Source organism: Pecten maximus, chromosome 15 (genome assembly GCF_902652985.1).
Source record: "Pecten maximus chromosome 15, xPecMax1.1, whole genome shotgun sequence".
Lineage (NCBI taxonomy): Eukaryota > Metazoa > Mollusca > Bivalvia > Pectinida > Pectinidae > Pecten > Pecten maximus.
The window spans coordinates 5,740,189-5,766,767 of record NC_047029.1 but is presented as its reverse complement, the minus strand read 5'-3'; the positions used below and the strand labels follow the sequence as shown (position 1 = coordinate 5,766,767).

The 26,579-nt window shown below is 37.5% G+C and overlaps 1 protein-coding gene across 1 annotated transcript; it reads right to left on the bottom strand.

Annotated features, from left to right (window-relative positions):
- Positions 1 to 72: 72 nt before the first annotated feature.
- On the bottom strand, positions 73 to 26,579 carry LOC117343608 (guanine nucleotide-binding protein G(i) subunit alpha-like). The gene is made up of 8 exons (XM_033906039.1): positions 25,899 to 26,579; positions 14,232 to 14,274; positions 13,618 to 13,759; positions 11,275 to 11,423; positions 4,872 to 5,000; positions 4,423 to 4,558; positions 3,794 to 3,947; positions 73 to 3,184 (listed from the first exon to the last, which is right to left on the bottom strand). Exons 1-8 carry the CDS (start codon positions 26,002 to 26,004, stop codon positions 2,997 to 2,999), a joined length of 1,047 nt encoding a protein of 348 aa, XP_033761930.1. The 5' UTR covers positions 26,005 to 26,579; the 3' UTR covers positions 73 to 2,996.

Genomic DNA, 26,579 nt, shown 5'->3' with positions numbered 1-26,579 from the left:
CAGCCCCAATGACGATCCATATTGACTCAGATATATTTTTAAACATAGCTGACAAATACTCACTAACAAGGATGCGTGATGTACATTTTATTTTCATTTTCTTGCCATATGTCAAAATGCTTCGCCAATAAACATTATTGAAAATACACGTGAAAAGGTACATTGTATGTTGTTTGTTTTTAGAAGTAAAATGACTTAACAGATACAATATCTCAGAGACGATGCTATCTGTTGTATAAAAGTATTGATATATACAATTTATAAACGTACAAATACTACCTACCACATACTTTATAGAGAAGGTTCTATATAACGCTCATTAACGGACGATCTAGGGTTGTATTACTCCATTCACACTATCCACATCAACTCAGAATAATATTCTTTCATCATACGATTAATACCTATTATGCCTCTCTTTTCAATCAAATTAAAAAGTTTATGTGAAAATTAAGTCTATTTACATCCCCAAACTAAACACATATTTTATAAACCTTTCAATAAAAACATTTTTAATTATTTGTAATAAATCAACTCTTGGATTTTGTATCTTTGAACACATCTTTGAAAACATGTATGTCATGTTAGCACCATAAGGCCACGTAATGCCGGTGTCCGCGATTGAAGAGGCCACTGACGGATGCTTTTATAGTGTCATCACACTGAAATGTTAGAGAGGCACTATATCCGGTCACATTATACTGACATGATATACATGTACCATAAACTAGAGACTGAAAGCGAAACAGTGCTCAGAGAGACATGAATGAGACATGGGTTTACCAAGAAAACTTCAAGGTGGTCGGGTGGCACAGTGTTAATTTATTTTGCCTTTCACCTAGGTGGCCGGGGTTAGATTCCCCGACCGCACGTAAAAAGGTATAGGGTCACCTGCACGACCACGTTGGTTTCCCCGTGTTGCCTCTAACGAATCATGCAATAGGACTTATAGGGCATCCACGATCAAGAGTGACTTGTAGTCTATGATAATCTCAAATTGGTACTTTGTGCAACTGAAATTTCTTAACTAAGGAAAGTATTTTCTTCATAGAACGCTCACGAACATGTGGCATGAACACGACAATACATTATGCTGGTAAATAACCTATATCTCAAAACCTTGAACAGCAGGTGCTATTCTTACGCCCTACCCGCAGGGCATTCATGATCCCAATGGCTTAATGATAATGTCATATTTGTAATGTGGCACACCTGTTATCATACTGATTAATTAGATAATGACGTATATACAGGAATATAACAGGATATCATATCAGTATCTAGATTCATGTCTCTGAATCCAGTTCCATAAAAGGAAAGTCCTTAATTCAAATTTGCCACAGAACGCTCATGAAACTGTATTCTTGACATGTTCATAAATAATTTGTATCTCAAAACCATTGCATTGTATCATGACAATTGTAATCACTTTACATCTGACGAAATCTTGTAGTATATTTAATTATCTTATATACACTGTATATCAAAAGAAAAAGGCAATAAACAAAACTATAAACACGTGAATTTTACAATAAAGAAAAAAATATATAAATGAGTATAAAATATTCAAGAACACATTCATTCACCCTTCTGTATCAACCACTTGGTTATGGTTTTTATTTACACATTTGACAGGTTTCAGGTTAAATATGTCTAAACTTCTTTCAAACTTTATATAATTAATTGAAGATAAGTGTAGTCCCGGCATATTCAGACACGCGGATGACGCACAGTTTCCACCGAAATGCCTAGTTGGCTGAACGACATCCTTTACTGGGAACATCACGTAAGATTTGAGGCACATATAACATTTTGACTATCAAAAGTTTAGGTCATTTAAGGACAGCCTTCCCTTGTCTGCGAGATGCATGCGTGTGATGAGTGCGTGTTTATATTTTGGGAGGTTGCTGTCTTTGTCTCCTTGTGGCAGAGCGGAACTGATACTGACTTCATAGTGCTACCTCACTGAAGTATACTTACACCCTGCAGTACACCCCACCCGGCTTCTTCTTAACAACTCTCTCGTAAGCATGTATCAAAAAAAAAAAAAAAAAAAAAATCCACAGAAGAGGACATGTCGTCTGCGCTCACTTAATTGAAAGGGTGTCATTTTGAAATCTCCATGGTTAAAATAAGGAACGTATCATGCTTGCTATTGGTGGTTGGTTGGTTTGTTGACGAAGTCTAACATCCACACAAAATCTGATGTCATATGCGGATGATTTCATGACTGCATGATACTGTTGTTTATGGCTTAACAGTTATAGATGGAATTTGATTGAACTCAAATTGTAATCCCACATTTATGGAAAAGTCATCATCAAGTTTACGTGGAAGCAAAGTAGAAAAAAACAAAACATTCCTATATGTAAAAGATAACGAGTCCAGAATCAAAACATATCAACAAAGAATGTCAACTCAACTCAAATTAATCATGATTAAGTCACAAAGTTGAGAGTATGGTTCTCCAAATTGATATGGCCTGCAGTTTGTTAGAAATATGGAAAACAATTGATTGTGATAATCATCTATGCGCAACGAACCATAACTCCAACAAAAAATGAATATCGACATGAGGTTAAACCGGATCTATAATCTAATGTGATAAAGTCACAAACCAAGTAACAAATTGATGTAGCAAGCGTAAGGGAAAATGTCAAGGAAACGGTTAATCATGCGGATTTCCAATGTGCAAAAAAACATAACTCCACCAAAAAAGGGAATATTGACATTGGGTTCAAATTCAATCTGTTATATGATAAAGACACAATCCAATTACCATATTGATTGGCAAACGGTAAGAGAAAAAGGTGATTCTTAAGTGTCCGCCATGCTTGGCAGGCGACACAAAAAAACAGGAAGGCAGAACTGGTAATGAAGCACCAGCTGGTAATAGATGTCTTTGACACAAGGTACCAGTATTGGTGCAGTTGTATCGTATTGTGATATTCATCCACTGATGGCAATAAGGCATTGTTTACTATATGTATGTTGTGTCAATTTAAGCCTATACTTTCCAAATTTTCATTGAGAATAATGTCACTGATGGCGTCGAACACGAACTGGATGTTATTGGTATCCGTGGCACACGTGAAGTGGCAGTATATCTCCTTGTTTTCACGTCTGTTTGTGTTAACGAATTGATATTGGATGTACGGTGCTGCCTGGTCGAACGTGTTCTGGCCTGAAGTGAGAACATTTCGATATCATTTCTATATCACATATTTAACAGTTTTTTTATTGTTATTTTTATTAAGTTCGTTATCTTTTCTTTCAACAGTTCAAACATTTTATATGACTTTCTATGGAAAGAAGAGCATTACTTTTATTATATTATACAACTTTGAATTCAGAATTTTGAGCGAAATTGTGGAGACAGGTATTATGCCCTTTTATATAAACTGTTGGTTTGAGGCTGAATTTATAATAATTCTGATTTACTGTAATAGCCCTATAGCTGACTGTGATTACACGTTTTTCATCCATAAACAATTGGTCAAATCATATTATTATGTTGCATTTAATGCCACTACAGGTACACACATTGATATACCTTTAGAGAAAAACCTACATTTACAAATGAACACCGATTTCACGAAATAGATCTCTTCATTAAAGTGTTTTGAAATGAGAAATTTCTTCATGCAACATACCTAAGTACATTAAAAATAATGTATATCTATTATGTAGGTGTATGAATGCACCTCACCTATATCATTTCAAGCTCGATCGATTATATGCTACTAAGAGTTAAAATGCTGTAATATTAAATTGATTTACAATGGTGGTTTACCTTGGTAATCGGGAAAGCAGACTGTAAGTGGCGACCGAGTTATCTTTTCCTCGAATAGGTCCTTTTTGTTCAGAAACAGGATCATGGAGGTTTTCACGAACCACGTGTTGTTGCAGATGGAATCAAATAATCGCAGACTTTCACCCATACGGTTCTGAAACATTCCAAAAGATAAATGGCGCTTTTAGACTATCGTCTAATGCATTCAACATAATACTACAGGATGAAATACAGCTATATGCCTTACTCCATGTTCTAAGACATTTCACAAGATAAAATTGGATTTTAAACTTCAGTCTATTGTTTAAAAAAACAACATATAATATCGAAATAATAAGGAAACTGTAGCACTAACTTAAACTCGATAACAAGTTCAGGGAAATAAGACCAGGCGTTCTGGTAGGGTAAGCGTCTTCTGCTTCATAGAGGACACTCGTCATGCAAATTTCGGTGAAACACGGGCTACATTCTCAAAGTAAGAAGTAGGGAGGTTACAACGAGACCACTAAGCATAAACAATTTCACAAGATTAAAAACAGTTAAAATGCATCTCAAAACAAGTTCTGAGGATAAAATACAGTTAAACTTTCGGTTTGTGATTTTATTAAGGTTTGATAATACTAATTTACCACTTCTTCATCCTCAACCTCAATCAAAGTCAAGTCATATTCACTCAAGGCTACTATAAATAGAATTGACGTAACGTCCTGGAAACAATGGATCCATTTCTTTCTCTCCGACCGTTGTCCCCCAACGTCAATCATTCTGTATAATAAGAATTATAACATGAAAAGAAATATACATTGAGCTAATTAGTTTATGTTGATTTCATCCAATCATACTTTCAATACTTTCAACATGTAGTCGATTAGGCTTTAAAGTTTAAAACATTCCCTATTCATCCTGTATATGAATGATTACGCTGCAGTCACACAATCAATTATAACACATTAATGTGGTTGATAAAAAGTGTACTATGTCAATTGGGTTGCCTTTATTATTAAATGAATAAGTAGTCGTCTGTGACTGGTTAGCTTGAACAGTAAGTGTGAGCGTTAGTTAAGCTGAGGATGCTTACTTGAATTGTGCGCTTTTAAACAGGAACTTGGACTCTATAATCCCCGTCGTTTTCACTCGCGTCCGTAACACATCCTGGGCGGTCGGTATATATCCGGGCTTTCCTATCCTCTCCAGTGCATTCAAGTAACTGATAAGTAAACATGGGATAGTGTCAACTAGAGTCACGATAGTGTTATATAGTGCTATAGTGGGTATATATACAGACATCAGTATAATATACCACACAACTAGAGTCACGATAGTGTTATATAGTGGTATAGTGGGAATATATAGACATCAGTACAATATACCACACAACTAGAGTCACGATAGTGTTATATAGTGGTATAGTGGGTATACAGACATCAGTATAATATACCACACAACTAGAGTCACGATAGTGTTATATAGTGGTATAGTGGTATATATATACATCAGTACAATATACCACACAACTAGAGTCACGATAGTGTTATATAGTGGTATAGTGGGTATACAGACATCAGTATAATATACCACATAACTAGAGTCACGATAGTGTTATATAGTGGTATAGTGGGTATATATATAGACATCAGTACAATATACCACACAACTAGAGTCACGATAGTGTTATATAGTGGTATAGTGGGTATATATATAGACATCAGTACAATATACCACACAACTAGAGTCACGATAGTGTTATATAGTGGTATAGTGGGTATATACAGACATCAGTATAATATACCACACAACTAGAGTCACGATAGTGTTATATAGTGGTATAGTGGGTATATAGACATCAGTACAATATACCACACAACTAGAGTCACGATAGTGTTATATAGTGGTATAGTGGGTATATACAGACATCAGTACAATATACTACACAACTAGAGTCACGATAGTGTTATATAGTGGTATAGTGGTATATATACACATCAGTACAATATACCACACAACTAGAGTCACGATAGTGTTATATAGTGGTATAGTGGTATATATACACATCAGTACAATATACCACACAACTAGAGTCACGATAGTGTTGTATAGTGGTTAGTGGGTATATATATAGACATCACTATAATATACCACACAACTAGAGTCACGATAGTGTTGTATAGTGGTTAGTGGGTATATATATAGACATCACTATAATATACCACACAACTAGAGTCACGATAGTGTTATATAGTGGTTTAGTGGGTATATATATAGACATCAGTACAATATACCACACAACTAGAGTCACGATAGTGTTATATAGTGGTATAGTGGGTATATATAGACATCAGTACAATATACCACACAACTAGAGTCACGATAGTGTTATATAGTGGTTAGTGGGTATATATAGACATCAGTACAATATACCACACAACTAGAGTCACGATAGTGTTATATAGTGGTATAGTGGGTATATACAGACATCAGTATAATATACCACACAACTAGAGTCACGATAGTGTTATATAGTGGTATAGTGGGAATATATAGACATCACTATAATATACCACACAACTAGAGTCACGATAGTGTTATATAGTGGTATAGTGGGTATATATAGACATCAGTACAATATTCCACACAACTAGAGTCACGATAGTGTTATATAGTGGTATAGTGGGTATATATAGACATCAGTACAATATACCACACAACTAGAGTCACGATAGTGTTATATAGTGCTATAGTGGGTATATATAGACATCAGTACAATATACCACACAACTAGAGTCACGATAGTGTTATATAGTGGTATAGTGGGTATATAGACATCAGTACAATATACCACACAACTAGAGTCACGATAGTGTTATATAGTGGTATAGTGGGTATATATAGACATCAGTACAATATTCCACACAACTACAGTCACGATAGTGTTATATAGTGGTATAGTGGGTATATAGACATCAGTACAATATACCACACAACTAAAGTCACGATAGTGTTATATAGTGGTATAGTGGGTATATACAGACATCAGTACAATATACCACACAACTAGAGTCACGATAGTGTTATATAGTGGTATAGTGGGTATATATAAACATCAGTACAATATACCACACAACTAGAGTCACGATAGTGTTATATAGTGGTATAGTGGGTATATAGACATCAGTATAATATACCACACAACTAGAGTCACGATAGTGTTATATAGTGGTATAGTGGGTATATACAGACATCAGTATAATAGACCACACAACTAGAGTCACGATAGTGTTATATAGTGGTATAATGGGTATATACTGACATCAGTATAATATACCACACAACTAGAGTCACGATAGTGTTATATAGTGGTATAGTGGGTATATAGACATCAGTACAATATACCACACAACTAGAGTCACGATAGTGGTTTATTAGTGGTATAGTGGGTATATAGAGACATCAGTTACAATTATACCGACACAACTAGAGTCACGATAGTGTTATATAGTGGGTATAGTGGGTAATATACACGACATTCAGTACAATATACCACACACTAGAGTCACCGATAGTGGTTAGTATAGTGTATAGTGGGTATATAGAGACATCAGTACAATATACCACACAACGAGAGTCACGATAGTTGTTATATAGTGGGTATAGTGGGTATATAGACATCAGTATATATAACCACACAACTAGAGTCAAACGATAGTGTTAATTAGTGGTATAGTGGGTATATACAGACAGACCAGTACAGTAATATACCACAAGCAACTAGAGGTCACGATAGTGTTTATATAGTGGTATAGTGGGGTATAGATACACATCAGTATAATATACCACACAACTAGAGTCACGATAGTGTTTATATAGTGGTATAGTGGGTATATAGACATCAGTACAATATAACACACAACCTAGAGTCACGATTTAGGTTTATATATACAGACATCAGTATAATATACCACACAACTAGAGTCACGATAGTGTTATATAGTGGTATAGTGGGTATATAGACATCAGTACAATATACCACACAACTAGAGTCACGATAGTGTTATATAGTGGTATAGTGGGTATATATACAGACATCAGTACAATATACCACACAACTAGAGTCACGATAGTGTTATATAGTGGTATAGTGGGTATATATACAGACATCAGTATAATATACCACACAACTAGAGTCACGATAGTGTTATATAGTGGTATAGTGGGTATATACAGACATCAGTATAATATACCACACAACTAGAGTCACGATAGTGTTATATAGTGGTATAGTGGGTATATATAGACATCAGTACAATATACCACACAACTAGAGTCACGATAGTGTTATATAGTGGTATAGTGGGTATATACAGACATCAGTACAATATACCACACAACTAGAGTCACGATAGTGTTATATAGTGGTATAGTGGGTATATACAGACATCAGTACAATATACCACACAACTAGAGTCACGATAGTGTTATATAGTGGTATAGTGGGTATATAGACATCAGTACAATATAACACACAACTAGAGTCACGATAGTGTTATATAGTGGTTTAGTGGGTATATATACCGACATCAGTACAGTATACCACACAACTAGAGTCACGATAGTGTTATATAGTGGTATAGTGGGTATATATACAGACATCAGTATAATATACCACACAACTAGAGTCACGATAGTGTTATATAGTGGTATAGTGGGTATATATATAGACATCAGTACAATATACCACACAACTAGAGTCACGATAGTGTTATATAGTGGTATTGTGTGTATACAGACATCAGTATAATATATCACACAACTAGAGTCACGATAGTGTTATATAGTGGTATAGTGGGTATATAGAAATCAGTACAATATACCACACAACTAGAGTCACGATAGTGTTATATAGTGGTATTGTGGGTATATAGAAATCAGTACAATATACCACACAACTAGAGTCACGATAGTGTTATATAGTGGTATAGTGGGTATATATAGACATCAGTACAATATACCACACAACTAGAGTCACGATAGTGTTATATAGTGGTATAGTGGGTATATATACAGACATCAGTATAATATACCACACAACTAGAGTCACGATAGTGTTATATAGTGGTATAGTGGGTATATATACAGACATCAGTATAATATACCACACAACTAGAGTCACGATAGTGTTATATAGTGGTATTGTGGGTATATAGAAATCAGTACAATATACCACACAACTAGAGTCACGATAGTGTTATATAGTGGTATAGTGGTATATAGACATCAGTACAATATACCACACAACTAGAGTCACGATAGTGTTATATAGTGGTATAGTGGGTATATATAGACATCAGTATAATATACCATACAACTAGAGTCACGATAGTGTTATATAGTGGTATAGTGGGTATATACAGACATCAGTACAATATACCACACAACTAGAGTCACGATAGCGTTATATAGTGGTATAGTGGTATATATATAGACATCAGTACAATATACCACACAACTGGAGTCACGATAGCGTTATATAGTGGTATAGTGGTATATATATAGACATCAGTACAATATACCACACAACTGGAGTCACGATAGCGTTATATAGTGGTATAGTGGTATATATAGACATCAGTACAATATACCACACAACTGGAGTCACGATAGCGTTATATAGTGGTATAGTGGGTATATATAGACATCAGTATTCTTAACACACAACTAAAGTCAAAGTCACGATAGTGTCGTGTTACAAGGATGTCAGCACCTTCAATACCAATTGAATAATTAAGCTGTATCACACAGCTTTGTCATTCTACTCGGATTTACCAGTGATGCTGAGGATCTTAAGTGTTCAGACTGTAAACTTGAAAGAAAGGTCGAACGAAATGTCAAATTATAGATGCGGAGATGTAGCCTCATCATTCAATACAATTAATAATTTTTTAATGTTATATTAAAACAAGTCAAGCACATGAGTATGTTCTGAATGATCCCACTATTCTAATCATAAACTAATTTTACGAGTTGAGGCTTCGTTTTTGAGTAAAATGTGACATTGTATAGAACGAGATTGTGGTTTTTTTATGAAGGTAGGTTGTATTGATTTGTGTAAAATGGCTATGGCACCCTTCAGAATTATGCTGTTGATGATGTGATGTTGTACCAAATGTCAACACCAGACAAATATTTCGCATAAAAGGAAAATTGATAAAGAAATAGCGCTACTCAATTATTGGCACTTAATCCAGTGATCTGCTATATTTGTTTGTTTTTCAATTTGAAATTGTTATCCGAAAAAGTATATTTGATGGAATTAACAAAATATGGAATTCTAATTATTTGTATACAAAATTTGGTATTTATACATATTTTCAAAAAATGAGACTACTGCAGCTTATCAACACCACAAACGTGATAAAACAGAACATCAATTTTGGCCGTAGGTATTCCATTCGCTGTAACACGTGTTTAACCGAGTGTAACCATACACCCCATAATAACCATTATCTTGATATGCTGTATATCGAAGGATGTGAAGGATGGGTCATAACTCAGTCCAGTTGTCGTTATCATAAACCCAGAAGAAATTTTAACATGGTACTGTACTTACCTACAACAGAAGAAACAACAACTATAATATCATAATGGGTGGAATGTTGTGAGTGAAGATAAATCACTCGCAAAGCCATTAATTTGATGTTATTACTGGCTGACTAAATATGGACATATAGAAAACAATGAAAAATGGACATAATAAACAATGTACTGAGAATTACATCACACTATGTGTTAACTTATATTGCTTGTAGTTTAATCCTTTGATTAGATCAGACTGTATGAAGAACAAGTCGGGTTTTGATTGGCCAAGATTTACGGAGAACAAGCCGGACTTTGATTGGCCCAGATTTATGTAGAACAAGCCGGACTTTGATTGGCCCAGATTTATGTACAACAAGCCGGACTTTGATTGGCCCAGATTTACGGAGAACAAGCCGGACTTTGATTGGCCCAGATTTATGTAGAACAAGCCGGACTTTGATTGGCCCAGATTTATGTACAACAAGCCGGACTTTGATTGGCCCAGATTTATGTACAACAAGCCGGACTTTGATTGGCCCAGATTTATGGAGAACAAGTCAGGTTTTGATTGGCCCAGGTTTATCCAGAACATATTGGTCTTTGATTGGCCAAATTGTATGGAGAATATGTCGGACTTTAGTCGAAATTGCATTGGCCCTGATTCACGGAGAACAAGTCGGGCATTGATTGGCCCAAATTTACGGAGGCAAAATCGCGATTTGATTGGCCCGGATATATTGTGAACAAGTTCCCAAACGTATATTAAAAACAGTTCAGTATTCGATTGGCCCAGATAATGGACAACAAGTCGGGCGTCATTTTTTTTGTAAAATAATCTACCACGAGTTCTATACGAAAAAAACATCTTTCTATGTGAAGTTAAACAATAAAGATGTGAATTGACTCACTATTCTGCGGAATCGTTGAGTTGGTATTCCCGAGACCGACTAACACATGTCAGTACTCCACCATCATCCCATAGCCGTATTAGAATGTCAATGATGGGTTCCAAGTCTCCATCCTGCATGGTATATTCAAATAAATGGCGTGCATCGTCCTGTTAAATTGAAAAACAAACACCTCGTCACATTAAGTAAGGTCTTATTACCTAGCAATCAGTTAAAGACACAGATTTTACCAAGACAAAGAACAGTTTACTTTTTTCGAAGAAAACATAATCATATGTTTTTATCTATGGGAGATTACCATGAGTGGGTTGGTGTGGTTTCAGAAGGTATAAGGCATGAGACGGCTTTGATCAACTTCTGTCGCTTTAAACAGGTAGCACAGTTTTGTCACATAAGTTATCAATGCAATTTTCCCATTTTGTTCAGTTTTTTCTTGATTACCACGAATTTAAGTCGGATTGGACACGTTACAGAGGAGGGAAACCTCTTGCGTTCTGTGTAATAAATGTTTTCCTAAGTTCCGTCACGCTTGAGTGATCCCAGACGTAGTAAAATAGATCACGCATGAGAATGGATTTTTAGGCCTCGTCGTAACTATAATGCGTCATTTTACACCTTCATGCTATCAATGTTTAAATTTGCACGTATTCTATTGAAAATCACCGAACGAAGCGAGACCGAAATTTGCTGTCTTGTTTAGAATCAACAAAGAGATGATAATGGGGATACGTGCTTTATTTTACAATAGGGCATCAGTTTCAGAGTAAATGCGTATGGAGTATGATAACGTGCTCGCACAGAGCCAGCGTGTGTTTACATTTTTCTTAATATGTCCATTTCTAGCTCACCTGGTCCAAAGGACCAAGGTAAGCTTTTGGCATACCGTGGCGTCCGGCGTCCGGCGTCCGTCCGTCCGTCCGTCCGTCTGTCAACAATTACCACTATAACTTGAGTAAATATCAACCAAGTTTGATAAAACTTTGTATGCAGCCATACATCGACAAGATCTCGAACGAGTTCGAAAATGGAAATTATTCTACAGTTACTTACATAATTATTGCCCTTCCTGATAATATAATTATTGGACCTTGTGAACATGATAACTCGAGTTAATATCAACCAAGTTGGATGAATCTTTGTATGCAGCCATATCGACAAGATCTCAGACGAGTTCGAAAACCAAAATTATCCGACGGTTACTTACAGAGTTATTGCCCTTTGTAATGATATTTTTATTGGACCTTGTTATGATCGGAATAAAACAAGTATTGAGCCGGAGAAAGAAACACTATTTTGAGTGGGTTTTTTTATTTATTTATTTGTACATGATTTTGCTATACATATGATTTTACATATTAGTGTACAAAAGAGAGAGGGAAGCCTTTGTCCTTAGTGTAAGGCTATAGTTAAGTAATCCTCTTTAAATTTGAGAGGAACTATAAGAAGCAAATACGATTTATGTCTGCAGATATAATATCATTTCCCACTTATTTATCTCAAGGTAACATCGCTGTAATGCTTATAAGAAAATAAGTTTCAATGAGAAACCAACATACAGGGTGATGAGAGGACGGCTGTCAAGAAGACATCAATACCCAAGGTCATACGAGGACGGTTGTCAACAAGAAACTAATACCCAAGGTCATACGAGGACGGATGGCAAGGATATACCAGTACTCAAGGTCATACAAGGATGGCTGTCAAGGAGGCACCAATATCCAAGGTCATACGAGGACAGGTGTCAAGGAGATACCAATACCCAAGGTCATACGAGGACGGATGATACCAATACCCAAGGTCATACAAGGATGGCTGTCAAGGAGGCACCAATATCAAAGGCCATACGAGGGCGGATGTCAATGAGATACCAACAGCCAAGGTCATACGAGGACGGATGTCAGGGGGCACCAATACCAAAGGTCATACGAGGATGGGTGTCAATGACAAAATAATAGCCAATTCCATACTAGAATGGGTATCAAGGAGACATCAATTCACAAGGTCATATTAGGAGGTGTTATGGAGATACCAAAAGCCAAGTCCATAATAGGATGGGTGTCATTGACAGCTTCTAATGTTATCAGTTAGTCCCTCTTATTGTATGAATTGAGATACAGCACACTTGTCTCCTGTTCCTGAATGGATTACATCACCTACCAGTGAGATATGAAGAGTTAACATGTCCAGCTACTGTAAAACGTTAATCGTTGTGCATGTCTCGATCTTTAGCCGGGTGTAGGGACTAGCCCTAACTCACCCGCCCCATCGATAATGCCCGGTGACCCTCAACTCTAATTATGGTAAATGATAAAAGCTAGGGGACAGTAAGATTTAAATACTGACGGCGCGTTCAGGATCTTGAAAATCAATCTTCAGATTTCCCATGGCCCGGATGATGGTAGTCATAGACTGGTATATGTTACTGTACACTACCGGCCGGTACTCTTTACGCTCCTGCTCCGTGTAGCCGCGGTCGTGGATAATTCTGTAATCAATAACGGATGTATTAATCAGAAAAATAAAAGTCATTAAAATACAGACATGGAACAAACATAACAGTAAATCAATCAACAATTCATATCTGAACTAGCCGAGTTTCCACGTCCTCCGAACATCACACGTGTCACACTAGACGTCTGTCCAGTTGATGTCTAACGCCTGGTGTCTGGAGCAGAGAGAAGTCAGGCTATGTCTCAGTGACAATAACAACATATAACTGACAAATTTGATTGTCAGCCCTTTGTATGTAAAGTATAGTATGCTCACTATGTAAACACGAAATACAACGCAGGGAAAAAGTATTCGGCAAAGATATAGAGAACAACATACATTAAGAAGGATATTATTTACATGTATTAGCCTATTTATAAACAAATAGTCCCAGATTTCAACAGAACAGAGCAGCCTCCCCTTTGAGAGGTACTACTATATTACATGTAATGGAAGTGTAAACTTACTTCATTTGTTTCAAAATTGTACTTTTTCCGGACTCTCCGGCACCTGGAATGAAATGCATTGTTATATTAATTTTAAATTTGAATATTAATCTTTTTCGGCCTCGTTTACTCAATTTCTTTCAAAATGAATATTCATCTACTATTCGATTTGTATTTGCAATTCACATACCAAGTATAGAAGTTCATCGACAAAGAAAGCATTACGAAAAACAACAATAGATAAAAAGTATAAGAAATCTTCTTCTTTTGACCCATGAAGCTGAGGGTCATAGTATTGGTCGGTAGGAGCGTGGGCTACATCGCAATAAAACGTGAGACTGGAATGTTTTGTAATATGAACAGTTAACTTAATTCTCAAATAAATCTTTTAAACGTAGCTTTATAATTTAATTTTGTTTCATATAGATTACAAATGGTTGACAATATTACTTTAACTAAGTGGATGTGGCGCAGTGGTATAAGCTGTGGGCATTTTCTAGCTAGGTGATTAGGTGCCGTAGGTCGTGAGTTCGAGGCACGGTCAGGACACACGATTCCAAAAAATTGTCTTCCTTCCTCATTTGTGTTATCATGTTGTATATATAACGTGATATTATCTCAATTTCGATATTTCTATTAGTATTTTAAATTATATAAGTCAAAAAACACATGAACAATATGTCTATTGTTTCTATCAGACTCCTCATGCATTTCCTGTTCATCAATAATGCAAGCTGATGTTAAAATAAAAATCTTGATGAAATTATAAACACGTGTTTGCTGAGCACCTACAATTATTTAGGAACTGTTTTTTGAAGGATTTAAGATCGGTGTCCTGTTGTTAGCCAAGTAAGCATACAGGGGAGAAAACAGCAGTATCGCTATCGACATAATACATGCTTCAGTCAAATATAACACACGTTTTTCATTAAGTGGCCGTACGAATACAGTCATCTGCACATGTGCATACTCTTGCTTTGAGATGTAAGTGTATAATTTCCCCAGTAAGCATTCAACATTCAGTCCGTGTGAAATGTACTATTTAACATAATGATACGGAGACCCGACCTGGCGGATACGCTAATGACGTCAATAAACTTAGGCGTTTACCAACATCATCTCTCAAAATGAAGCAAGATTTGACAACTTTTTTATTGAAATCAAATCCTGTGAAAATTGAACAATGAACCAGTGGTTATTACAGACATTTCAAGGTGACTTTGTTTGTGGTGTTAATTTTGTCCTATTAAAAACATCTGGTGTCAAGATCTACAAAGAGGGGGTTTGGACATTGCATTCAAGATTTATATTCAATATAAAATAAAAATAAAACCATTAAATTAAAATTAAATGAATAACAAATTATATATGAGGCATTTTTATAAAACGGAATCAACAACTGTAGGAAAGGATGAATTGATATTGGAGAGACACATATAGGTATATTTCCATCCCTAAATAATATAAATCACGTGTCACATTCATACATGCATAATGTGTCTGCTGTGAGAATGGAAGGGATTACATAACGAAATTCGGGTGGGGAAGGAAGGGTCAGTATAACATAATGAACGTGTGTGGGGGAAGGAAGGGTTAATATAACATAATGGACGTGTGTGGGGGAAGGAAGGGTTAATATAACATAATGGACGTGTGTGGGGGAAGGAAGGGTTAATATAACATAATGAACGTGTGTGGGGGAAGGAAGGGTCAGTATAACATAATGGACGTGTGTGGGGGAAGGAAGGGTTAATATAATATAATGGACGTGTGTGGGGAAGGAAGGGTTAATATAACATAATGAACGTGTGAGGGGAAGGAAGGGTCAGTATAACATAATGAACGTGTGTGGGGGAAGGATGGGTTAATATAACATAATGGACGTGTGTGGGGGAAGGAAGGGTTAATATAACATAATGGACGTGTGTGGGGGAAGGAAGGGTTAATATAACATAATGAACGTGTGTGGGGGAAGGAAGGGTTAATATAACATAATGGACGTGTGTGGGGGAAGGAAGGGTTAATATAACATAATGGACGTGTGTGGGGGAAGGAAGGGTTAATATAACATAATGGACGTGTGTGAGGGAAGGAAGGGTTAATATAACATAATGGACGTGTGTGGGGGAAGGAAGGGTTAATATAACATAATGGACGTGTGTGGGGGAAGGAAGGGTTAATATAACATAATGGACGTGTGTGGGGAAGGAAGGGTTAATATAACATAATGGACGTGTGTGGGGGAAGGAAGGGTTAATATAACATAATGGACGTGTGTGGGGAAGGAAGGGTTAATATAACATAATGGACGTGTGTGGGGGAAGGAAGGGTTCAATATAACATAATGGACGTGTGTGGGGGAAGGAAGGGTTAATATAACATAATGGACGTGTGTGGGGGAAGGAAGGGTTAATATAACATAATGGACGTGTGTGGGGAAGGAAGGGTTAATATAACATAATGGACGTGTGTGGGGAAGGAAGGGTTAATATAACATAATGAACGTGTGTGGGGAAGGAAGGGTTAATATAACATAATGGACGTGTGTGGGGGAAGGAAGGGTTAATATAACATAATGGACGTGTGTGGGGAAGGAAGGGTTAATATAACATAATGACGTGTGTGGGGAAGGAAGGGTTAATATAACATAATGGACGTGTGTGGGGGAAGGAAGGGTTAATATAACATAATGGACGTGTGTGGGGGAAGGAAGGGTTAATATAACATAATGGACGTGTGTGGGGGAAGGAAGGGTTAATATAACATAATGGACGTGTGTGGGGGAAGGAAGGGTTAATATAACATAATGGACGTGTGTGGGGAAGGAAGGGTTAATATAACATAATGAACGTGTGTGGGGAAGGAAGGGTTAATATAACATAATGGACGTGTGTGGGGAAGGAAGGGTTAATATAACATAATGGACGTGTGTGGGGAAGGAAGGGTTAATATAACATAATGGACGTGTGTGGGGAAGGAAGGGTTAATATAACATAATGGACGTGTGTGGGGGAAGGAAGGGTTAATATAACATAATGGACGTGTGTGGGGGAAGGAAGGGTTAATATAACATAATGGACGTGTGTGGGGAAGGAAGGGTTAATATAACATAATGGACGTGTGTGGGGAAGGAAGGGTTAATATAACATAATGGACGTGTGTGGGGAAGGAAGGGTTAATATAACATAATGGACGTGTGTGGGGAAGGAAGGGTTAATATAACATAATGGACGTGTGTGGGGAAGGAAGGGTTAATATAACATAATGGACGTGTGTGGGGGAAGGAAGGGTTAATATAACATAATGGACGTGTGTGGGGAAGGAAGGGTTAATATAACATAATGGACGTGTGTGGGGGAAGGAAGGGTTAATATAACATAATGGACGTGTGTGGGGGAAGGAAGGGTTAATATAACATAATGGACGTGTGTGGGGGAAGGAAGGGTTAATATAACATAATGGACGTGTGTGGGGGAAGGAAGGGTTAATATAACATAATGGACGTGTGTGGGGGAAGGAAGGGTTAATATAACATAATGAACGTGTGTGGGGGAAGGAAGGGTTAATATAACATAATGAACGTGTGTGGGGGAAGGAAGGGTTAATATAACATAATGGACGTGTGTGGGGAAGGAAGGGTTAATATAACATAATGAACGTGTGTGAGGGAAGGAAGGGTTAATATAACATAATGAACGTGTGTGAGGGAAGGAAGGGTTAATATAACATAATGAACGTGTGTGGGGAAGGAAGGGTTAATATAACATAATGGACGTGTGTGGGGAAGGAAGGGTTAATATAACATAATGAACGTGTGTGGGGGGAAGGAAGGGTTAATATAACATAATGGACGTGTGTGGGGGAAGGAAGGGTTAATATAACATAATGAACGTGTGTGGGGAAGGAAGGGTTAATATAACATAATGAACGTGTGTGGGGGAAGGAAGGGTTAATATAACATAATGGACGTGTGTGGGGAAGGAAGGGTTAATATAACATAATGGACGTGTGTGGGGGAAGGAAGGGTTAATATAACATAATGGACGTGTGTGGGGAAGGAAGGGTTAATATAACATAATGGACGTGTGTGGGGAAGGAAGGGTTAATATAACATAATGGACGTGTGTGGGGAAGGAAGGGTTAATATAACATAATGGACGTGTGTGGGGAAGGAAGGGTTAATATAACATAATGGACGTGTGTGGGGAAGGAAGGGTTAATATAACATAATGGAACGTGTGTGGGGAAGGAAGGGTTAATATAACATAATGGACGTGTGTGGGGAAGGAAGGGTTAATATAACATAATGGACGTGTGTGGGGGAAGGAAGGGTTAATATAACATAATGGACGTGTGTGGGGAAGGAAGGGTTAATATAACATAATGGACGTGTGTGGGGAAGGAAGGGTTAATATAACATAATGGACGTGTGTGGGGAAGGAAGGGTTAATATAACATAATGGAACGTGTGTGGGGAAGGAAGGGTTAATATAACATAATGGACGTGTGTGGGGGAAGGAAGGGTTAATATAACATAATGGACGTGTGTGGGGGAAGGAAGGGTTAATATAACATAATGGACGTGTGTGGGGGAAGGAAGGGTTAATATAACATAATGGACGTGTGTGGGGAAGGAAGGGTTAATATAACATAATGGACGTGTGTGGGGGAAGGAAGGGTTCAATATAACATAATGGACGTGTGTGGGGGAAGGAAGGGTTAATATAACATAATGGACGTGTGTGGGGAAGGAAGGGTTAATATAACATAATGGACGTGTGTGGGGGAAGGAAGGGTTAATATAACATAATGGACGTGTGTGGGGAAGGAAGGGTCAATATAACATAATGGACGTGTGTGGGGGAAGGAAGGGTCAATATAACATAATGGACGTGTGTGGGGAAGGAAGGGTTAATATAACATAATGGACGTGTGTGGGGGAAGGAAGGGTCAATATAACATAATGGACGTGTGTGGGGGAAGGAAGGGTTAATATAACATAATGGACGTGTGTGGGGAAGGAAGGGTTAATATAACATAATGGACGTGTGTGGGGGAAGGAAGGGTTAATATAACATAATGGACGTGTGTGGGGAAGGAAGGGTTAATATAACATAATGGACGTGTGTGGGGGAAGGAAGGGTTAATATAACATAATGGACGTGTGTGGGGGAAGGAAGGGTTAATATAACATAATGGACGTGTGTGGGGAAGGAAGGGTTAATATAACATAATGGACGTGTGTGGGGAAGGAAGGGTTAATATAACATAATGAACGTGTGTGGGGGAAGGAAGGGTTAATATAACATAATGGACGTGTGTGGGGGAAGGAAGGGTTAATATAACATAATGGACGTGTGTGGGGGAAGGAAGGGTTAATATAACATAATGGACGTGTGTGGGGAAGGAAGGGTTAATATAACATAATGGACGTGTGTGGGGAAGGAAGGGTTAATATAACATAATGGACGTGTGTGGGGGAAGGAAGGGTTAATATAACATAATGACGTGTGTGGGGGAAGGAAGGGTTAATATAACATAATGGACGTGTGTGGGGGAAGGAAGGGTTAATATAACATAATGAACGTGTGTGGGGGAAGGAAGGGTTAATATAACATAATGAACGTGTGTGGGGAAGGAAGGGTTAATATAACATAATGGACGTGTGTGGGGAAGGAAGGGTTAATATAACATAATGGACGTGTGTGGGGAAGGAAGGGTTAATATAACATAATGGACGTGTGTGGGGGAAGGAAGGGTTAATATAACATAATGGACGTGTGTGGGGAAGGAAGGGTTAATATAACATAATGGACGTGTGTGGGGGAAGGAAGGGTTAATATAACATAATGAACGTGTGTGGGGGAAGGAAGGGTTAATATAACATAATGGACGTGTGTGGGGGAAGGAAGGGTTAATATAACATAATGGACGTGTGTGGGGAAGGAAGGGTTAATATAACATAATGGACGTGTGTGGGGAAGGAAGGGTTAATATAACATAATGGACGTGTGTGGGGGAAGGAAGGTTAATATAACATAATGGACGGGGGGGGGGGAGGAAGGGTTAATATAACATAATGACGTGTGTGGGGGAAGGAAGGGTTAATATAACATAATGGACGTGTGTGGGGGAAGGAAGGGTTAATATAACATAATGGAACGTGTGTGGGGAAGGAAGGGTTAATATAACATAATGGACGTGTGTGGGGAAGGAAGGGTTAATATAACATAATGGACGTGTGTGGGGGAAGGAAGGGTTAATATAACATAATGGACGTGTGTGGGGAAGGAAGGGTTAATATAACATAATGGACGTGTGTGGGGGAAGGAAGGGTTAATATAACATAATGGACGTGTGTGGGGAAGGAAGGGTTAATATAACATAATGGACGTGTGTGGGGGAAGGAAGGGTTAATATAACATAATGGACGTGTGTGGGGAAGGAAGGGTTAATATAACATAATGAACGTGTGTGGGGAAGGAAGGGTTAATATAACATAATGGACGTGTGTGGGGAAGGAAGGGTTAATATAACATAATGGACGTGTGTGGGGGAAGGAAGGGTTAATATAACATAATGGACGTGTGTGGGGAAGGAAGGGTTAATATAACATAATGGACGTGTGTGGGGGAAGGAAGGGTTAATATAACATAATGGACGTGTGTGGGGGAAGGAAGGGTTAATATAACATAATGGACGTGTGTGGGGGAAGGAAGGGTTAATATAACATAATGACGTGTGTGGGGGAAGGAAGGGTTAATATAACATAATGGACGTGTGTGGGGGAAGGAAGGGTTAATATAACATAATGGACGTGTGTGGGGGAAGGAAGGGTTAATATAACATAATGGAACGTGTGTGAGGGAAGGAAGGGTTAATATAACATAATGACGTGTGTGGGGAAGGAAGGGTTAATATAACATAATGAACGTGTGTGGGGAAGGAAGGGTTAATATAACATAATGGACGTGTGTGGGGGAAGGAAGGGTTAATATAACATAATGGACGTGTGTGGGGGAAGGAAGGGTTAATATAACATAATGGACGTGTGTGGGGGAAGGAAGGGTTAATATAACATAATGGACGTGTGTGGGGAAGGAAGGGTTAATATAACATAATGAACGTGTGTGGGGGAAGGAAGGGTTAATATAACATAATGGACGTGTGTGGGGAAGGAAGGGTTAATATAACATAATGGACGTGTGTGGGGAAGGAAGGGTTAATATAACATAATGGACGTGTGTGGGGAAGGAAGGGTTAATATAACATAATGGACGTGTGTGGGGGAAGGAAGGGTTAATATAACATAATGAACGTGTGTGGGGGAAGGAAGGGTTAATATAACATAATGGACGTGTGTGGGGAAGGAAGGGTTAATATAACATAATGAACGTGTGTGGGGGAAGGAAGGGTTAATATAACATAATGGACGTGTGTGGGGGAAGGAAGGGTTAATATAACATAATGGACGTGTGTGGGGAAGGAAGGGTCAATATAACATAATGGACGTGTGTGGGGAAGGAAGGGTTAATATAACATAATGGACGTGTGTGGGGGAAGGAAGGGTTAATATAACATAACGAACGTGTGTGGGGGAAGGAAGGGTTAATATAACATAATGGAACGTGTGTGGGGGAAGGAAGGGTTAATATAACATAATGAACGTGTGTGGGGGAAGGAAGGGTTAATATAACATAATGGACGTGTGTGGGGGAAGGAAGGGTTAATATAACATAATGGACGTGTGTGGGGAAGGAAGGGTTAATATAACATAATGGACGTGTGTGGGGAAGGAAGGGTTAATATAACATAATGGACGTGTGTGGGGAAGGAAGGGTTAATATAACATAATGAACGTGTGTGGGGAAGGATTAATATAACATAATGAACGTGTGTGGGAGAAGGAAGGGTTATATAACATAATGGACGTGTGTGGGGAAGGAAGGGTTAATATAACATAATGAACGTGTGTTGGGAAGGAAGGGTTAATGAACGGAATTCAAGTTTCCTCGCAATTCTCTGCTATGAGCCTGTTAACAGCTCTACCGTGTCGTTCCGCGTAAAAAAATAGTGCGTAAGATAAAAGAAAACCAGACAAGAATAATAAATGTAATATTTAATGTAAATTAATAACATTAAAATATTAATTATCCGTCTGATTGAAAAAAAAAAAGGAAAATGTTTATCTAATATTTTCGAAACACTATATGTATAATTTCACTGCGCCGGTTGACAGTTTATAAGATGATATGCTCAACTTCTGTTGGTAAGGTTATATAGTGACAATGTCAGAGAGTGGTAAATATTGATTAATTAAAGACGAGGAGTATTATGTACTTTAAGCCTTATATTAAGAAAGATGACTTGAAATTATTCGAAAGTGCATGGGGAAGGAAGTGTAATACAAATAGTAACACAGCGAACGTGTGTGGGGAACGCAGGCTTGTTATGACCTAGAAAGTAGTATCATAAAGGAGGGTTTGACAAAAAGGCAGAGAAATAGGAATGTGTATGGTTGTATAAAGTTTATATATAGAATATATATTATGCATGCAGTATAATTTCCTTGTGCGTAAAGTACGTCGCAGTATAACCGGAAGTTCGCCTCATAATGTGTATTTAGGTGTAGTATTTCCACAGACCTTGTATGTGGTGAATCAGGTTTATTCTATTATTTATATCTATTGTCTATGTGTTCAGTATTGGCCAAATACTAGCACGTGAATTGGTTACATCTTTAGTGTAGGGAAGGGGAAATATCATTACAATAACGGTAAACAAAGAAACAATGGTCATTATTTTAGTAAAAACATGTAAATTGGAGGATGTTCAGATTTTTAGGAGAGACATTTTATTACCTTTCTAATCTCTCATACATTTAAATATATTTGATAGTAAAAGGCTATTAACGGAAGGAGGGTCACAAAATATTATCATCTGTCACATTTCGCCTGCGGTCACAGTTTCTATTTGTCTCCACTCTCCCCATAATAACATAAAGTGTTACAATATGGTTTGATTTGGTATTGTTTTTCTTTCTATCAACACAATAAGGTGATTTATGACGGATTCACGAATGATGGGGTCACTAACGGATACTTTGATAAAGTGCTGTCACATTGAACTGCCACACATATACGGAAATATAGGCGAACAAGTCCCGGAAAATTGACATCTCATTCAACTATCCAGAAGATTGGTTTCATATTGTTGTTGATAAACGTCAGAATCTTTACTTTAAGGCTGCATAAGGACTGTAACTACTTGAATGGGGTAAATTTAAGGTCCATTACAGTGCTGTATCACTGAATAGTCCTCCACCGACTGTCTGGATATCTTTCCCGACCCACTAACACCGGAACGGGCACTGACTATGTATAGATCTCGTCAAATATCAGATGTGGTTCCTCCAGAAATACCACATGATTTATATACATGCGTTCCATCATTCCGTCCAGCTTCCTTGGTACTAACACGTATGTTGTAGTTTATTATAAATTATTGTTGCATAATACCTAATAACCGTAGGCATTATAGTGATGATTCATTGTTCAGAGTACGCAGTTTAATGTTTTTAAAGTCATCTGTTACAGACAGTGTTTATTACACAGGAAACAGCTCACTTATTTATAGTGTAATGGGAAAATAAAGATAGAAATTCCTCCCATGATAGACATTTTAGCTGTAGTACATGTGTCGGTGCAATAGTTACAGCTTTGTTCCCATTGGTAGAATGATTATCTAGATTGGCTAATGATGGTCCTTTGGAACGACTAGACCGTGACGTAACATTGTATTTATTTTATAAATGTTGTGAGTGTTTATCATGAGGTGTGTATGGCTTATTGTTAGTCAGAACCGGATCTTCAATAAGTAACGTTAATTATGTTTATTAGACAGAGTTTATTAAAAGAGAAGATAAATTGTACCTTAATTTGCTTTATATCAGGGAAATGACGTCATACGTGGAAAATGACGCGCCTCTTAAAACATGACATTATAGTATATAATGTAAAGTTTTACAAACATAATCCATTGTCTGTTTTTTAGACATGTTTATGATATGCCGTTCTAAAAATAGAAATACTGGGGTTTTACACTTCGAAGAATAAGTGTTCATTCAGAGGAAAGACAGATGAGAACTGTTATCCTGTTATTGACGGCGAGTAATTTGATGAATTAAACGTTTACACATGACTTTACAGAACCGGTAACCTATGGAGATTAAATTCGTAAAAACAATCGAGTTGATAAAATTCATCATTATAAATGCAACCTTAACTCAGTCCTACTGTGTACGTCACATGTACCTACAACTTCACCTCAGTCCTACGTCACATTTACCTGTAACCTTACGTCAGTCCTACGTCACATTTACCTATAACCTTACATCAGTCCTACGTCACATTTACCTATAACCTTAACTCAGTCTTACGTCACATTTACCTACAACTTCACCTCAGTCCTACGTCACATTTACCTGTACCTTACCTCAGTCCTACGTCACATTTACCTGTACCTTACCTCATTCAACGTCACATTTACCTACAACTTTATCTGAATCCTAAGTCACATTTACCTGTAACCTTACATCAGTCCTACGTCACATTAACCTGTAAACTTACGTCAGTCCTACGTCACATTTACCTGTAACCTTACGTCAGTCCTACGTCACATTTACCTGTAACCTTACGTCAGTCCTACGTCACATTAACCTGTAATCTTACGTCAGTCCTACGTCACATTAACCTGTAATCTTACGTCAGTCCTACGTCACATTAACCTGTAACCTTACGTCAGTCCTACGTCACATTAACCTGTAATCTTACGTCAGTCCTACGTCACATTAACCTGTAACCTTACGTCAGTCCTACGTCACATTAACCTGTAACCTTACGTCAGTCCTACGTCACATTAACCTGTAACCTTACGTCAGTCCTACGTCACATTAACCTGTAACCTTACGTCAGTCCTACGTCACATTTACCTGTAACCTTACGTCAGTCCTACGTCACATTAACCTGTAACCTTACATCAGTCCTACGTCACATTAACCTGTAACCTTACGTCAGTCCTACGTCACATTAACCTGTAACCTTACGTCAGTCCTACGTCACATTAACCTGTAACCTTACCTCAGTCCTACGTCACATTTACCTATAACCCTACCTCATTTCTACGTCACATTTACCTACAACTTTAACTGAATCCTACGTCACATATACCTATAACCTTTCCTTAGTTCTACGTTATATTTCCCCTTTTTAAACCGGTTATCAATATTTGTTACAGGTTATTAATCCTCTTGTGTGTTTAAACTCTACAATTGGGAAGTGATTTACTCCCTGGGATAGCTACCGTTAAAGTACTTGTTTCTCCATGAAGAAATTTTACACCGGAGTTATTATGTTGTGGTTACTCTGATGTCTGAGACTTACTTAACAGTGGTATATTATATCTGTTCATGTATAACGACCTATTGTTAAAAACTAGTGTCAACAAAATTCTGTTTCCTGGTTCATAGAAAAAACATATGTAAATAGTGTAATTAGTGTGTGATGATTGACAGAGCGATAAATGGTTGGTTACCTTGACCCTACCTGGACAGCTTTTATGGTATCGTGTGGAGAGTATAATAGAAACACACTGACAAAGTATGATATTGATGAAACAAGTGATTCTTACCCAGGAGTAATAGTTTGACTTCTCGTGATAACCTGTTTCCGTCCGAGCGCAGTTCCTTGTCTATCCGTTTAGATTCCTTTTCCTCGACAGTAAGTGCACATCCCATTGTGAATAAACAGTGTTGTCTTCAATACAAGTATCTTTTTATATATATATAAATAGAATATTATTTTAAGCTAGACAAACTTCATCGACAAATTCACCATCTTCCCCGACAAGCACTCCATGTACATTTCACTGTCATTTACATTTCACTAATTTCACTTGTTTATCAGATAAACAAATCAAGTATAAAATATCGTTGATTTTTTTTTAAACTTAAATCAACAGACAGTCTTATTCCTAAACTAGTACAAAGATTCCTGTGGGCGTTTCCGATTTTCACTGAAATACAACTTCCTGTGTATTTTGTCCTTCGTCCTCAATCTACTGAATATGAAACTCCGTTCCACTCTGTGTTTGTGACGGTCACCAAAACATTATAACGTAATTTCCTTGATTCCCCTGTCGCCGGGAAACAGATGTATATATAACAATGTAAAAATGTTGTCCGTCGGAGCGTGATAAACAACTTGTTACATGTATCTATCCCCCTCAAGGAAGAAAAATAAGAAAAGCGAGGAGAGATAAATTCGATTTCTTCCTTTTCCGGCTTAGAGTTGATGTACAGTGTTTATATAT

Excerpts from the sequence above, each read along its gene's own strand:
- LOC117343608 (XM_033906039.1), bottom strand. The coding sequence starts at position 26,004 with ATGGGATGTGCACTTACTGTCGAGGAAAAGGAATCTAAACGGATAGAC. Across the intron at positions 4,559-4,871 it reads TTTAAAAGCGCACAATTCAA|AATGATTGACGTTGGGGGAC; the intron begins GTAAGCATCCTC and ends CTTATTATACAG. Across the intron at positions 3,948-4,422 it reads AGGTTGAGGATGAAGAAGTG|AACCGTATGGGTGAAAGTCT; the intron begins GTAAATTAGTAT and ends GGAATGTTTCAG.